This window comes from Cryptosporidium ryanae (genome assembly GCF_009792415.1).
Source record: "Cryptosporidium ryanae isolate 45019 chromosome Unknown contig_11, whole genome shotgun sequence".
NCBI classification, from domain to species: domain Eukaryota; phylum Apicomplexa; class Conoidasida; order Eucoccidiorida; family Cryptosporidiidae; genus Cryptosporidium; species Cryptosporidium ryanae.
In genome coordinates, this window is record NW_027125521.1 from 268446 (window position 1) to 284384 (window position 15939).

Below are 15939 nucleotides of genomic sequence, written 5' to 3' on the forward strand. Positions count from 1 at the left end.
GTTTTGTTACATATATATATGTGTGTGTATTCACCTTATAAATTATAAATAATTATGATTAACAAATTTCATTTCATTATTCATTTCAAATTTATAAAAAAAAATGACATTTTATACCGCCACAAATATTTTTCTTTAGTTACAGCACACCTGTGCTTTAAAATATTTTAACACATACTTAAAATAATTAACGTGTTATTTATTATAATAAGATAATGAATAATTCAATTCATAATAATCCTTCGGTTGATTTACTTAATGAAATTAAAATTGCTGGAAACTACCAGTTAACTACTTATAATGAAAATCAGTTTAATGATATTTCAAAGATAAACTATAATCATATTGAAAATTTACATTACTTAAAACCATTTATTAGCAACGAATCTAGCGAATCCCAATATGATGTTGCTGCGCTGGTGCACCTACTTAGTCTTCAGAGAAATAAAATGCGTGTTCTGTCCTTCTTGTAAGTTCGCCACTTTTATTCTTCCCCACACATAGTTTTTCTATTTAACTTTAACAATCACAAAACTACCTTTTACTACAGAAAAAAAAGATTTGATCAATTAAAATCTTATAGGTGGAATTACGGTAAAGTTTTAAGTTTTATTGTAAAATCAAGAATGTCCGATAAAGAAACGGAATTTTTTAATGAATACTGTGGGCTAATAGATGAATATAATAAAACTATAATTAAAAAACTAAATATACCTGACTTAGATATTTGTAAACAATCAATTAATAATAATAATGAAACTTTAGCTCTTTGTCAAATTCAAAACTCTAAATTGTTAACGAAAAATTTTATTTCCTATGACAATGGTAAATTAGAAATTAAGAATCAAAATATATTCTACAATTCTGGATCTTTTTCCTTTTTTAATGATGATGAAATTACATCCTTAGAAAAGGAATCAACTATTATATCTATAAAGAACAAATGATCATGGTTTTATATGTATTTTATTCATAATTATTTTATTTATTTGTTTGTCTTGTTTCAAATTTTATATTTATTCCACCATTTTATACCCATCATCATCTTTTTGCTTGCATACATGCATTTGTGCATGCAACAATGTGGGCAAATTTAAATACAGATATTGGTAATTGACTACAGAATATGCAAATAGCTGTATGTTAAACGGTTTTAAATATTAATTGAAAGGGAAATTGTGTGTATCTATTCTCTTAGATTGAATCCATTCATTTTGATAAGAAAGAGGCAATTGATCTAAATATTAATTTGCCAAATTGAGATTAAACAAAAAAAGAAAATAACATCAAAAGTAAAAAGAAGAAAACAACACACTTATTCATTAAAATTCATATTATTTAATTTTAATGAGGTAATACTTGACGAAAAAATAACAACTTTATAACCTATTGAACACCAAAAAAAATGGATCAAGTCAAATACTTTCGATTAATATATTTAAATTTAAAAAACCACAAAATAAAAACAAAATATTCTTTAAAAAATCAACAATAAATAGACAAATAAATGAACATTATTTTCAGTTTAAAAAATCTTTTTATTAAGTATGAATTAGCGTATTTGTTTTGTTTTAAACGTCACATTATAATTACCATATTAGACATGACGGCGAGGGGTATAAACAAGTTAATACCAAGTGGGAAAGATAAAATAAGAGTAAAATAATAAATGGAATAAGATCACATAAATAAATTCTGTAATAAAATTTATACTTACATAAAGAACCATTTGTGTGAAATTTGGTTATGCTTTTTATAGTTTAGGTTTTTTTTTATAAAAAAGAGAAAATCAACATAAAGAGTCTATAATATTTGAGAAAAGATCTAGTTTGACTTTTACACAATTAACATACATAAAGTTCAAATGCCACATTAAATTTTGGAAACATCTGTAAAATTGAAGAGTTTTCCTTTATTTTGTTCTTTTAATATATAACCTTATTTATCATTAATATGAAAAGAAGTGTTTAGATAAAGTAGCCTTTAGATTGTGTGAAATATAAGGTTCGGATATATATGTTCATTTAAAAGCACAAGATTAAGGAATAAAAGTGATTAAGTTGTATTTAAATTTTGGAGTAATAAATTAAAAGTATTATAGAATTGGAATTCTATTAATGTTTTGAATTAACAGTCCCTCAACCAGTAATATTGAGAAGTGTTAAAAGGTATTAAATTGCACAATAGTTATTTAAAAAAAATATATAATAATAATATTTTTTAATGAATAAAAGCATCCATTAAATTAATTTATATAAGTAATATCATAAAGTAATAAAAATAAGTTATTTTCCTTGTAAAATTAACTTGGAATTAAATTGTATACATCAAGAAATCTTTTTTTGTAATTATTAAATTATTGGGATAATCATCCTAGAATTGTTTATGGGTGGGTGTTCCTCTAAAAAATTAAATAGTAGGGATAGGTTTGTTTTATCACTTGAAAACAAACACTCAGTGAAAAATTCTTATAAACTAATGCAAAACAACTTTGATAATTATGGGAATGTAAATATGGAAGGGAATAGAGCATATTTGACCCCGATAGGAGGTAATTATGAAAGAAGAAGACTTTCTGTAAGTCAGAGTGATCCAGTAATAAATGACTGCACCAATTCTGATACTCCAAGAGGTAGAACATTATTTAAGACATATAAAGAACAGTCTTTGAACGATAAGAATAAAAACCTTCTAGGAACTGATCAATTGGAATTAGGTAATTCAAGAAGAAGGCTTTCAGTGGCAGGAGTGCTTTCTGAGAAAGCACAAGAAACTTTTGAGTCAAAAGTTGAAGAAATAAGCGGGGATGACTTAGGGAGTGTGGAATTGCAAAAAGGAATAGGATATGTCTGCAGGAAGGGGCTTAAACCTGAAAGTCCAAACCAAGATGATTTTTTTATATTAAAAACAGAGAATTGGGGGTTATATGGAGTTTTTGATGGTCATGGACCATTTGGTCATGATGTAAGTAACTTTATTCAAAAGGATATGCCTTCTTTGATATTAAAGGACAAACAATGGAAAACACACCCACAAGAAGTTCTTCACTATGCATTTATTAAAGCTAATCAAAGGTTACAGGAACATGTGTTAGAAACAAATCAATTTGATTGCAGTTTGTCCGGAACAACTGCAACAGTTATACTACATTTGCCTCGTGAAAATCGTATTGTAACAGCACATGTTGGCGACTCTAGGTCTGTATTGGCAAGATGGTCAAGATCTGGAAGGGTTTTGGAGGCTGTTGACTTAACAAATGATCACAAACCTAATTCAGAATCAGAAAAACGTAGAATTGTTGCAGCTGGTGGACAAGTTAAGAGAATAGAAGGTGACATCCCTTATCGTGTCTTTATTAAGGGAAAGATGTATCCTGGATTAGCAATGAGCAGAGCAATCGGCGATACTCTTGGTTACCAAGCGGGAATAATACCTGAGCCTGATGTAAATATATTCCAAATACAACCTGAAAAAGACTCTTTTATTCTAATATGTTCAGATGGTGTTTGGGAGTTTATTTCTTCTCAGGAAGCCGTTGATATAGTTGCAGAAGGAGGTTCTTCTGGCGCTCAAATGTCTGCAGAAAAACTTGCTAGAGAAGCTTGGAGGAGGTGGATACAGGAAGAAGGAAATGTAGTAGATGACATTACAGTTCAAGTAATTTACTTGCAGTCTTAATAAGGGGGATGAAAAACAAGAGGTGAACAAAAATTAAATGAAGGGATACATAAAATGGAAAAAGAAGAAACAACTAGAAATTAATATTTATTTCTTTATACCGTTATTTCTTTTTTTTGACATATTTGTGTAAATTGTGTTTAATTTGTTAATATCTCTCTTCCCACTACCACCCCTCATATTTCAATTATGTCATACGCGATAGACAATGAGCTTATGCTGCTGTGTTCAGATGAAACACCTGTTCATGAAGTATTTTATAGTTTAAAACAATGCAATTTTATACTTTGTTTCGAATAATAAAACAAATGTTTCAGTTACCAAATTAGGGTTATTGTGTTATTTTCTAATGCAATGGCGGTAAAATTTGTCCAATAAAATGCATGTAGGAGTAAAGATGGTTTCGAGTAATAAAAAGAGGGAAAAAGATAAATTATGGATAAAAACCAAAGAGATGCAATGATTGAAAGGAGCATTTTTCTGTAACGAAAAAGGCGATAGCATTGTTGCAACGACTGTATATTAGTTAATAATAAGTATATAGTATAAGATTTGCAGACAAATACAATTGTGTGTTAAGTATACAATATATACATATGCTTATCTGTTTACTTGCATTATCCTAAATAGGTATATCGAGAGAGTAGTGTGAACAAAAGGATAAATAGTAAGCAAGGAATTTGACAAGTAAATATTGATTTATAGAGAGAATATAAAACAGGAACAAATTTCACAATAGTTAAACAATACTGTATTAATTTCACTGAGTAATTTAATTTGTTTTTACTTTTTAAGACAAAAAAGTGCTTGGATAAGATAATCAATTGAGCCTTGTTTTTTTGAAGGGATTTACTCACTATTCCAAATTATATAGTTTTAAAAATAAAGTGAATATAACAGTAAAATGAAAGAGCTACATGTGTTGAAAAGCAGTAGAGATACTCTGAGAAAAAGCTTTATATGGTTTTACTTGTCAGTTTTTAATGTGATATTGGTACAAAGGTTTGTAGCATGCGAGAGAACCCCCTCTAGGTACACTGGTTGGGTGAGTGAAGGAGTTTTTACAACAGTAAATAATAACACAGCACTAAGCGAGTGCAGAATGTCAATACCAGCAGGAATAAATATTGATGATCTTATAAGAGTTTCTTACGGCTGTAAAAACGGTGATTACATAACTTACTTTGGAGCCAACAATGAGGTAATAGAACATGGATCTGTAATGTACATGGATGAAATACAAACGCTAAGAATAGGTTGTTCTGACGGATCCTCATTTATATCGTTTGGAGGGTCTAAGATAAATCACTACAATAACACAAATACCGGATTTCCAATAATAATTACCTCCTTGAGTGCAGGTTTTACGAATACGGGATCTGGAAGAATACCCTCACTTGTATTTATGGAGGGTTCATTTTTGCAAGTGAGCAGTTTTTCCCTTAGAAGAAGAGTAAACAATATAGAGCCAACTAATATTAAGAGATGGACAGGTGAAAACTTTAGGGGAGGATGTTTTGCTCTGCTTCAAATATCACAGCCAGGTAACACAATATATTCAATAGTAGGATTGGGTTTTGTTGGAGCAGGAGCGGTTCCCCCGAGCTTGAATTACTCTAAAAAAGGGATCCAAATTAAAAACATGATCTACAAAGTCGGTTCCCTCCTTCCTGAGTGCCAAACTCTAAAAGGACCAGGGATAGATCACAAAAAAAACAGTACAACTTACTATTCAGTGATGTGTCCAAACGGCCACTTTAATAAATATAGAGTGTATAAAAGGTACTCATTTGGCACGACTGTTTTGGCTTCTATAGAGGTAAGTTAAAGACGCCTGTGTTTTTAGTTTTTATTAGGCTTGTAACATATTGCAATCCTTTAATTTTTAGATTGAATGTAAAGATTTTGGATTGAAGGTTGAAAATTCAATACACAATTCAATGATTAAACTGGGAGAGCATAAGTCAGGTCCCTGGATAACTCACGAAAGAGTTGGAAACCTAACTTCGGTTTATGCAGCCTTTTTCAATTCAACAAACAAGGAAAACTGTAAAGGGTCAAATACGTGTAATCCAATAGCACTTAGATACTACGATAGAAAAGGGAAAGAGTTCTTAACTTTTTTAAACACCGAACTGACCGTTCAAAGACTACTAAAAAGAAAGGTAGCAATTAGAGAAAGACTGTGGGTTGGAGATGATCCTTCGGTTTTATGCGCAGGTATAGATAAAAATGGACACATTACAGGAATAGGATTTGGATACAAACAAATGATGGAGCCAACTCCATTGTTGATAGACGCAGTTAAGATGGTGAAATCAGACATTATAGCATATCCTCTCTCACTTAACAGAAATCAAACCATAAATACAGCAATTTCATACAACCCAGAAGAAATGCAGGTCTCTTTTCTTTCAAATAAAATAACTGGATGCAATAATTCATATTCGCCAAATAAAAATAATTCAAGTAAAAGTACCGTTCAAATTCATGCACAATGTAAATATGATTTTCAAGGTGCACCGCAATATATTGGAAAGATTATTCTGTTCTTAGATAATACAACAAACGAGTTGAAAAGAATAGGTGGAATCTGCACAAATGGTAACAAACATTCTCACAACTCTCACTTAGGTTCACAAAAGGCATCAAATTCAATATCCGGCTCAGGTTATAGTGCTGAATTGATCCAAAGAAACCTTAAAGCGGAAGATGGTACAAAGATTATTTCAACTTTTGACCACGACAAATGGCCAGTTAATAAATGGGCTCCATCCCCTCTAAGGGTGCAACACTCTTCCTTGTATAGGAATAAAGAATATGAAAATAGCGAGGTGTTCCAGAACAGTGTAGATCTTTCATTTGCCTTTGGCCAGTCTATATCCCCATCAATAAGTGTTGTTTCCTCAGAGTCAGGACCTTTTAATTCGATTTACTTGGGATATAACTCTGAAAGTACAAATCCAATAATGCTTACAACTAGACTAAATCAACTTGATTCATCTAAAAAGACCCTGTTAATGCAGTATTCTAGTTTTTTTGCTCCAAGCACAATAACTTATTGGGAAACACCAACTGTAGATGATCATGCTACATATACAGATTCTATTTGTGTTGAATTGGAACAAAAAAATGGCAATATCGTCGGAATAGGATTTGAAGGTTCAATGTCGTCTGTTCCTTATGAAAGCTTAGATGACAGTGTAAAGGTAGTAAAGGCAGTGATCGACGATTATGGTCGGAAGAGTTTAGAGGTTACGAATATGCAGGTCGCGACAGAATCAGAGGGGGCCTCCCATATTGAGAATAGCAAAAATAACACAAAAAACTCAAACACTGAGCCCAAAGTGGGAAACAAAATATTAGTCGAAAACAGGATAAACGAGGAAAGATGTCCTAAGCTGGCACTTAACAAGGCTTTAATGGAGCATTTGGATGAAATAAGTAAGACAAGTGGTGCAGAATCATTAAGTAATAGCACTAAAGATAGTTTAAATAATAAAGAATCAGATATCGGAGTTCCGTTTACTATAACTTGTCCAGAGTGCACAGAAATTGAATTTATAAAGGCCCATTATATAATAGACGGACCTATAATAGGTCTTGAGTGGAAGTGCACAGGACTGAACAATGTAGACACTCTATTTTTGGGCGGAAGATCTCCTTCTCAAGTAACCACTCAAATATTCAATAAAGTGCAACCAAAAATGATAGAGGTTGCTTTTTATGAGAGCTTTAATACTGAGAACAGAAAAAGTAAGGATAAATTGAACTTTACTAAAGGAATGCCAGGACCTGGGTTTCTTTCTATAGATGGCTATATAGGTTCGGGAAAAATCCAGCAACTGCTTTACTATAGAATGAAAGATATTAATTTTGGTCCAACCGTTACCTGGGAAAGCAATGAAAAACTCAAAGCTGAGAAACATGTGTTAAGAACTGTTTGCGGAAGGTTGTCTTCCTCTCAGGCAATTCTTGGCCTTGGGTTTGGTTTTGAGTATCTTCCCTTGGAGTGCTCGTCTAGAGAGATTAAGCCGAACTTTATTCCCGTAGATAATAAACACTCGAATAAACCAACTGTGGTTATAAACGGGGGAAGAATGTCTCAAAAAGTAGATATGCTACACCCTAACTGTAGTCCTATTCAAGGAGGATCAGCTAAAACCAGACTGAGCAATTGGGTTATTTCATTCTCATGTTTGAATAATGAAATGAATGAAGAGGTGCCTTTTTCAGGACTGTCTGCTTTAAGATCAGTATCTAAGAACATGAATGGAATGATTAAGGTGTTGACTTTGTTTTGTCCAGATCAGAAAACTTCAGTTTCCATTGGAGAAAATGATTCTGATGTTTCGAAATTAGTTTCTCAATATTTCGACATATCTAAGCCTGGTTATTCGCTTTCAATTGATTTCTCACCGCTTACTGTAGTTCCTACACAAATAAAAATGAATCCGCCATACTCCTCTCCTTCTATTGGTTCTACAACAATTTCCTCCGTATCAGGATTCAATCGAATATCAACAAGCAGCGATTCTATTTATGGTGTTTGTTTTGAGCTAACTAGCGACGGAAAAATAGCAGGTATTGCATTTGCCAACAAGCCCTCTCCACATAATATCTCAAAAAAGAAAAGTAAGCTTTAGTATTGATAAGTGAATAGTAATTTTTCTTTATTTTGATCTTCTTGTTTTGTATTAAGGAATCGACCGAATATTGAACAAAAACATGTTTAATGAATAAATGCTGCATAACTAAGCCAGCTACAAAAATATGAATGGCGAGACTATTTGACTCTTTTTCCTGAAAACTTTTCACATTATCACCTATAAGAGCTGAAATTGAGTAATGAAAACAACCTACTAAACAAGAAGAAAGGCAAACACAAATAAATATTATAAATCCTACTAATTACCAATGATCATACTCTGTTCTATCTTTTAATATCTGTGCTTCGTATCTAGAGTGTGCAATTAAAAATAATACACATGGAATTATATACAAACTCTGTATCCCTGCCAAAACAAGATATTGAAAGGGCAGATTGAATACTCTTGACGGATCGCCTTTATTAAGAACAAAACTACAATAAAGTAAGTTAATTGGAACTGATGTAAAAAGGAGCAAAACCGAGTGGAATACCATATTTCCCATGGGTATAAGTCTCCAAACTAACGATTTTCTCATTTTTCTGAAAAGATACTTTGCAAGCATCAAAGGAGACTCAAAAAAACATACCAAGGAAGAAGTTGCAAACGGTATTGTAACTAAACGGTAGTCCTCAGTATGAAATAAATAGTACCATGAAAATATTGACAATACGTACGATATGACTACCGAAAGAAATGCTGACCATGGAAATATTAGACTTGAAAATTTCACCTTTGGAAATGCATATTCTCCTCCAATCTGGCTACTTGTATACACAGGAGTGTAAAGGTTATGAGAACCAGTGTAGTTGTAGAAGTTATTTGTTCCTAGTAAACTTGCTTCTTCACCTTTTTTGGTTATTTTTGGATATTTCGCCACTGTGTGTTGCGTATGACCCGTTGCTGTGTCATGGTATATAATAGCCAATTCTCCGCCATTATTCGGAGCCAAGCCGTTCTCCATATGTTCCTTTGAAGGCATATTCTTGTCCATATCACTTACTTTTCTTCCTACAATACCTACTCTTTCTGAGACAACGTCCCTTTCTAATTTTCTTCCTCTTTCAACAGCTTTGTCTGATTCCATTTTCTACCATTAAAAATACCAAGTAAATATAACCTTATTTTATGAAATAAACCTTAAGCCCAATAGCAACACTGTAGGTTACTCTTATACTCAAAACTCTTTCTATATTTAGTCGCAACTTAACATAAACTTCATCTGTTAACAGAATCGAAACCTAAACCCCCTGGAAGTAAAGTGATTAACTACGAGGAGATTTATAGTGCAGCGTCGTATCGATCTAAATCAATATTTTCCCATAGATATACACTTTATTCCGTCCTTTTACATAAGGATTTCAAAGAGGTAAATCAATTACGTATTCCTCACTCAACTTAGGAATAAAAGCTCTCCTTTATAGTTTTGTACTACGAGTTCTTGCCTTAAATATTCCAATTCTCTACAGTATATTTAGTGATCAGATCTTTAAATATTACAACTTGCCTCCAACTTTGGCGCCATTTTGGTTATTGACATGCAAATATATTTCAAGTGGAGACGAAAATGTTGAACAAATAGTAATCATTTATTGGAAATATGATTATGAGTGAGAAATCATTAATTAGACGTCTTTAAACCAAATATTCAATTTTGAAAAAGCGACGCATGAGGGGAACTAAATTATTGTATATACAATAAATTCGAATAAATTATATTCAAAGGACCTTGATAGCAGTATTTAGGGAATAGATATGCGGAAATAAAATATTAATCATCTAAGTGAACGCTGATGAAGTGCTGCAGGTGGAATTTAAGTTCCCATCTAGGAAATTTATGTGTTTAGTTTCTTGAATTTTTTGAAGAAAACCAGACCACCTCCGCTAAAAATAAGTACTACTATAACAAACAATAAAACAATGATAAACGGGTTGTTTAAAATAGAATTTTGAGAGACAACTGGACCAAAATTGTCTTCATCATCAACAATAACTAGTTTTGGAGGAGTCGTTTTTCCTTTTTTGTCACTGTCAGGATCTTCAATAGTAACAGGGCCTTTTTTGCCAACCTTTATTTTTTCAGATTCCTTTACCGTTTGACCTTGGGATTGCAAGGATTGCTCTCTCTCTTTATTTTCCATAATTTCTTCAACTGAGTCTTTTTTCTTTAATTTAACTTCGTCAGAGCTTCCCCTTGAAATCGCTCCATCACTCAAAGTAGCCATTACATTTGATGATAAAAATTCAGTATTAGGCGTTAAACCTTTAATCTTGTCTTCCACATAATTAACGGCAGCTTCAGAATTAGTATTTTTCTTTATTTTTCTATTTTCTAATTGATCCAGTTCTGCAGCCAATACATTAGGGGCCGGGAACAAGCCTACAGGAATTCTCTCTGTGTTTACCGATTCTTTTCTTGTTGTATCAATTCCAAAAAGTAGTCTCCCTGCTGCATTTGCTGCTCTTTTTAAAAACCCTTTTTCCTTGTATTTTAACCTAACCAATGAGGCGTTTAAAATGCACGCTCCGTTAAGAAAAACTACTTGTTCATCGAACAATTTAACTGAGTTGTAATTATTTTTTGATATTACACAAAGTAGAAATATTAATACAAGACAAACCTTAATTACGCTTTTCATCCGTATTTATATTTATACTCATAGGGTGATAGTTGCAGTTATTTTCATCATTACAATTACCAATTGGCTCCTTTCTTTTTTCAAAGGTTATCTAGTATTTTCACTCATGAACTTGTGTAAATTTCAAACTTATTTTCTATATTGCTTCACTTACATCAAACAATATTAACAAGATAATGAGCTGTTGACCTTTCACATATAAAGCTGTAGTTTTATGAAAATTTCTTCTGCTTTGCTTATGTTGCTCCTTTTTTTCCCAGTGTGAGGCTCTCTATTGTTGGTATGCAACCGAAATGTCAAAAACAATTAAAGTATTGGCGCCTAATAAGTTAAATATTGTTAGCTAAAAATAGTGATTTAAAACCAAGAGGAAAGTTTTAAACATAGGATAAAAAATTAAAAAAAAGATAAAACACAATTATTTATATAGATTAATTATTTATAGAATTTGTATCCCTATCCATGAACACATTTGGATATCTACAAAGGAATGTGCCTGGTTTTATTGATTTGAATAAAGGATGTATGTGATAATTATCTATTTATTTCTCTTTGAATTTTTATTTTCGAAAATAGGAAACGGCATAATTAATTTAATAAGAATAGATAATTTAATAAACAAGTTTAATAGGGAAAAAAACAATGTTTACGGCAGTTGCACAGACGCGGAAATAGAGAGGTTGGAGAAAGAGGTGTGGGAGTTAAATAAACCATCTACATTTACCGAGTATGTTAAAAAGAGCAGACAGTTGAATAAACTTAAGAAGCAGCTTCAAAGTAAAAATTGTGAATATAAAAACAATATAGAAAATAAAGGCAGTGTTAACGGCAAAATAAGCAATATGTTATTTTGTCTCATTAATTTCGCAAATGTCTTCATAAATTGTGTGGTAGTAATGCCTATGTATGTTAAACAAATATTGGTTTTTATGGTGTTAACAACCTTCGTTGACGAATCTAAATACTCAGTTTACATTGATCCAAGACTATATTCTCCCTTTTATAAAGGTTGCCCAGGAAGGTCTAAAGCTATATTTCTAAATAAAGTGATGAGCTATGGAATTGCTCTTACTATTTATGATTTCGGAAAGTATCTAATTAAATTGACGTATCTAAATATAAAATTAAACATTGTGGATGTTAATAATAATGGAAATATTGACATAAAGAATAAATGACAGTAGTTATTAAAATACGGTTAGATCAGAAGATTGTAGCAGAGCTGTTTAAAATTAAGTGCGAATATAACCATATTATAACACATTATTTTTGATATGCATGCAAATTACTCATTACAGTTTCGAGAGATGCCGCTCAGTCACCAAATACCTACAATATACCAAATATAGGAGAACAACTTAAATTTTGCAAGATTAACAAAATAACGATATACTTTTGTAATATAAAAGGTATTCTTCCATAAAAGAATAGCCATTTTTCGTTCCAAATTTGGTATCTGGAAATTGCTCAATAATATTAGTGTTCACACTATTATTTTGTTACCGTTTATGCTGTATGCAAAGTTTTTGCTATGTGAAACCTAACTATCCGTCATAGTTTTAGCTAGAGACACTAGACAAGGATTTTAATAATCTATTTCATCACTTAGAACTGAACCTAAACCGAATAGGAAAGCAATATTACAGTCGAATGACTAGTCAAGTTTCAGGAGGATCGCTCTGTACAAGACTTTTCATAACAAATTTTACTAGGACAGAGGGTTCTCTCTATCTTTAGTATAAACCTAAAAATATAGTACTTTGCGTAAAATTGCCTGTAGCATTACCTAGTGCTTAACATTGTGTTCTATGATTTAAATAATTGGAAAACATAAACGAATGCTCCAAAAAAACTACCATGAGATAAAGACTAGTTCATTCCGAAAACTGAATAAATAAAACAAAACAAAAATTTCCCATTAAATCAATTTAGAACTTTTTTCCCTCTTTTACGCTGATAATATTTAGATGAGAAAATCACACAGTTTTAGACATGTACGTTATGGATTAGTGAGGCGCTGAGTAAAGCAAATCGCGTGCATGAGAAAAAAAGTGGTAATAGAGCTCTGAAAGAAGGCCGGCATATATAAAATTTGAATTTTGTAAAATTCTTACTAAACAAAGATAGTGTGTTGCAACAATAACAGAGAGTGAAGACTGAATCAGGTTTTCTGAGTGAATTAAGTCAGATCTAGAAATTCAAATGTAACAATGAACCAATCAACTCAGAACTCATCTACAAATTTGAGAAATGAAGGTCAAACAGTTTCTTTTGGTCAAAGAAAAATTTGGGATAATGATAGGGATCTTCCAGATGTAATAAAACTTCTGGACAGGGAATATAAAGATGTTATTCCATTTTCAGATTTGGAATCCAGAATGCTAGAATGGAATTTTATACCTAAAGAGCACATTATTGAAGCTTGTGATGCACTTAAATCTTTGTGTGATCCTCAAGGAAATATCAATTTACATATACTGGTAGATCAACTTACTGGATTCCCGGAGGCATCTGAAAAAGATGATATGGATGCTAATATCGATACATTAGAGGCTTACAAAAGTTTTGACCAACACAACAAGGGTTGCATTGATCTTGAAAGTCTCAAAAAAGTTTGTGATGAAATTGGAGAGGAACTTGACGATGATACACTTATTGGAATGCTTAATCTCGCAACGAAGGATGTTTTTAGAAAAAAGCAAAATGTTATAAGTAGAGATGACTTTTTCTCTTTAGTTAAAAGTAAAGTCCTAAACTAAATTTCGTTATTATTGAGTATTCAAAACGAAGGGGAGTCAAGAATAGAACGGTAAAATACGAAATAAAAGCGGAAAAAAGGTTGTTACAGATAAAAAAATAGTTCCATGATTAAATGTGTGGAACAACTGTAAAACATGTTTGTATTGCTGTAGTTATTATGGGCCTATTGTGAAAAATATTATTTTCTATCCTGTAATCTAGCAACTAAAATACTAATTTTGATATTTAATAGCCAATAGCAATATAGATCGAGTTTCCATTAAAAAGAAAAAGCGTTTTCATGGTTATTTATAAATTTTGCTAATGATTCCTCTTTTAATATTACTGATTTATCCTTGTTTACAATTTTTTTAATTCTTTTTTTTTTCAATTCTCATTTACTGTCCTATTAAAAGCGTTTTATATATATTTACTTTATACATATGATATTTGAAGTCAATATTTGAGATAACTAGTTCTATGATATCTTTCGTGGCTTCTCAAGAGGTATCAATTGTATATTTGTGTAATTTGGACCCCAATTATAACTCATTGGAACTGGATGATATTGAGGACCTATTCTAAAGTATGGTGGATTCAACCATTTAGAAAATTTGGGTTTTGGTAAACTTGTATATCCAGTGTCCATTAAATACTGAAGTGCAATATGTTCCCTTAAGGCTACTCTGTGACAAGCTAATTCCATAGCTTTCCTACGATCATTTTCAACTTCCCACGGAGCTGGAGTTCCTGTGAAGTCGGGAAGTATTCCAGAAGGAACTAATTCTGTTGCATTTGTTGGTTCATTTGAAAACCACTCAATATTGTCATTTGTATTATTTAAATAATCAATTAGTGGCTGTCTAGATGTATCATCTTGTACTAGCAAAGTATTAGATAAGCTACCAGTACCATATGAAATCTTAACTTGAATGTTATTTATTTTATATTGGTTATCTATATTATTTAGTTTTTCTATAATATTGTTTTCCAAGAATGTTGGGTTAGAATTTAATATATGAGATAGTTCTATGTCAACAGGATCTGTGTACAATCCAACATAAATCAACGAATAACTGTCATTTGAATTTTTATTTTTAAAGTTAGGTGATGATATGTCATTTAGTGAATTACTTTTATTTAAATTTGTATCCCTTATTATACCACTCATTGTCCTTTTTAGACTCACTAATATTCTTGGACAGTTCATATCCTCACAAACGGAATTTCCATTCAATATTTTTAAACGAAAAACTGCTTCTGGAAGTATATCATTATAATCATTTGAGTACTTGTCTTTCGCAGAAGACAAAGAAAGCCAAAATTTATATTCACTACCATTTTCATGAATTGCGGTTAGTGGAACTTCAATAACTAAGTCATCTCTTTTACCATTATTATTAAATGTAGTTAGCTTTATTTCTACTATTTGTTTCTCGCTTCTAATTGGAATGTAAACATTCTCCACTCTAAATCCTGGGCCTTTTAATTTAAAATCGCCACATATTATACTAGTTTCAATAATTTTATCTATATTTTTAGAGCAAAGAATAGACAACGAAATATGAGAGCGTGTTGCATACATTTTTGTATGTGTTGACAAATCTGGAACATCTGAATGAGGAAGTTGTATTGATGGATCGTTTAAAACATTCCTATTTAACGCATAATTATTTGAATTATTCATGTTAATATATGATAAGTCATGTAAACTTGAAGATTTTGACGATATTGCGCTTAGGTAATCGCTCATATTAATTAAAGATGGTATCCGTGTAGTGTTTGTTGTCGAAGCGTCATTAGAACCTAAGTCTAACCCGAATAATCCACTTCTTCCAACATTGTATTGCTTTCCTTCGTCAAATGTAATTTCAGTTAAAATATCAGATTGACTTGCATTCGCTGCAGTACATGCTGAGTGTATTCCCTCATAAAGGCCAACCAGAAGATTGATTCCTTGGTTAATTGAGTTCCAAAATTGTTTCTGCGACAAATCCTCACTATTTTCGCTCTTTTTAGAATACAAGACAAGATCTTTTGAATTCCTATCACAATTTAAGGATTCAACTCCCCTATCCTCCGTATTCAATTCCATTATGCTTTTTTTCCAGAAAAAAGAAGCAAAAGAAAAACAGTTCGGAGGTTGTACTGTGTCTCTTAATAAAGAAGGAGAGCAACCAACCCAATTAGAAAAAAGAAAGAAAAACTGACAAACTAACTTTATTTTATTTATT

At 31.5% G+C, this 15939-nt stretch overlaps 9 protein-coding genes across 9 annotated transcripts; 6 read left to right on the forward strand and 3 right to left on the reverse strand.

Moving 5' to 3' along the window:
• Positions 1–215: 215 nt before the first annotated feature.
• On the forward strand, positions 216–947 carry FG386_000243 (uncharacterized protein; the record flags this gene model as incomplete). Its single annotated transcript, XM_067339554.1, has 2 exons — positions 216–469; positions 584–947. 2 exons carry the CDS (start codon positions 216–218, stop codon positions 945–947), a joined length of 618 nt encoding a protein of 205 aa, XP_067198352.1.
• Positions 948–2385: 1438 nt separating this feature from the next.
• Positions 2386–3678, forward strand: FG386_000244 (uncharacterized protein; the record flags this gene model as incomplete). Its single annotated transcript, XM_067339555.1, has 1 exon — positions 2386–3678. One exon carries the CDS (start codon positions 2386–2388, stop codon positions 3676–3678), a length of 1293 nt encoding a protein of 430 aa, XP_067198353.1.
• Positions 3679–4582: 904 nt separating this feature from the next.
• Positions 4583–5506, forward strand: FG386_000057 (uncharacterized protein; the record flags this gene model as incomplete). The annotated part of the gene is made up of 1 exon (XM_067339558.1): positions 4583–5506. One exon carries the CDS (start codon positions 4583–4585, stop codon positions 5504–5506), a length of 924 nt encoding a protein of 307 aa, XP_067198166.1.
• A 112-nt stretch (positions 5507–5618) lies between these two features.
• On the forward strand, positions 5619–8324 carry FG386_000058 (uncharacterized protein; the record flags this gene model as incomplete). The annotated part of the gene is made up of 1 exon (XM_067339559.1): positions 5619–8324. One exon carries the CDS (start codon positions 5619–5621, stop codon positions 8322–8324), a length of 2706 nt encoding a protein of 901 aa, XP_067198167.1.
• Positions 8325–8589: 265 nt separating this feature from the next.
• Positions 8590–9414, reverse strand: FG386_000059 (uncharacterized protein; the record flags this gene model as incomplete). The annotated part of the gene is made up of 1 exon (XM_067339560.1): positions 8590–9414. The coding sequence occupies one exon, from the start codon at positions 9412–9414 to the stop codon at positions 8590–8592; it is 825 nt and encodes a 274-aa protein (XP_067198168.1).
• A 748-nt stretch (positions 9415–10162) lies between these two features.
• FG386_000060 (uncharacterized protein) lies at positions 10163–10966 on the reverse strand (the record flags this gene model as incomplete). Its single annotated transcript, XM_067339561.1, has 1 exon — positions 10163–10966. The coding sequence occupies one exon, from the start codon at positions 10964–10966 to the stop codon at positions 10163–10165; it is 804 nt and encodes a 267-aa protein (XP_067198169.1).
• A 521-nt stretch (positions 10967–11487) lies between these two features.
• Positions 11488–12144, forward strand: FG386_000061 (uncharacterized protein; the record flags this gene model as incomplete). Its single annotated transcript, XM_067339562.1, has 1 exon — positions 11488–12144. One exon carries the CDS (start codon positions 11488–11490, stop codon positions 12142–12144), a length of 657 nt encoding a protein of 218 aa, XP_067198170.1.
• Positions 12145–13176: 1032 nt separating this feature from the next.
• Positions 13177–13725, forward strand: FG386_000062 (EF hand protein; the record flags this gene model as incomplete). The annotated part of the gene is made up of 1 exon (XM_067339563.1): positions 13177–13725. The coding sequence occupies one exon, from the start codon at positions 13177–13179 to the stop codon at positions 13723–13725; it is 549 nt and encodes a 182-aa protein (XP_067198171.1).
• Positions 13726–14183: 458 nt separating this feature from the next.
• On the reverse strand, positions 14184–15800 carry FG386_000063 (uncharacterized protein; the record flags this gene model as incomplete). The annotated part of the gene is made up of 1 exon (XM_067339564.1): positions 14184–15800. The coding sequence occupies one exon, from the start codon at positions 15798–15800 to the stop codon at positions 14184–14186; it is 1617 nt and encodes a 538-aa protein (XP_067198172.1).
• Positions 15801–15939: the final 139 nt, after the last annotated feature.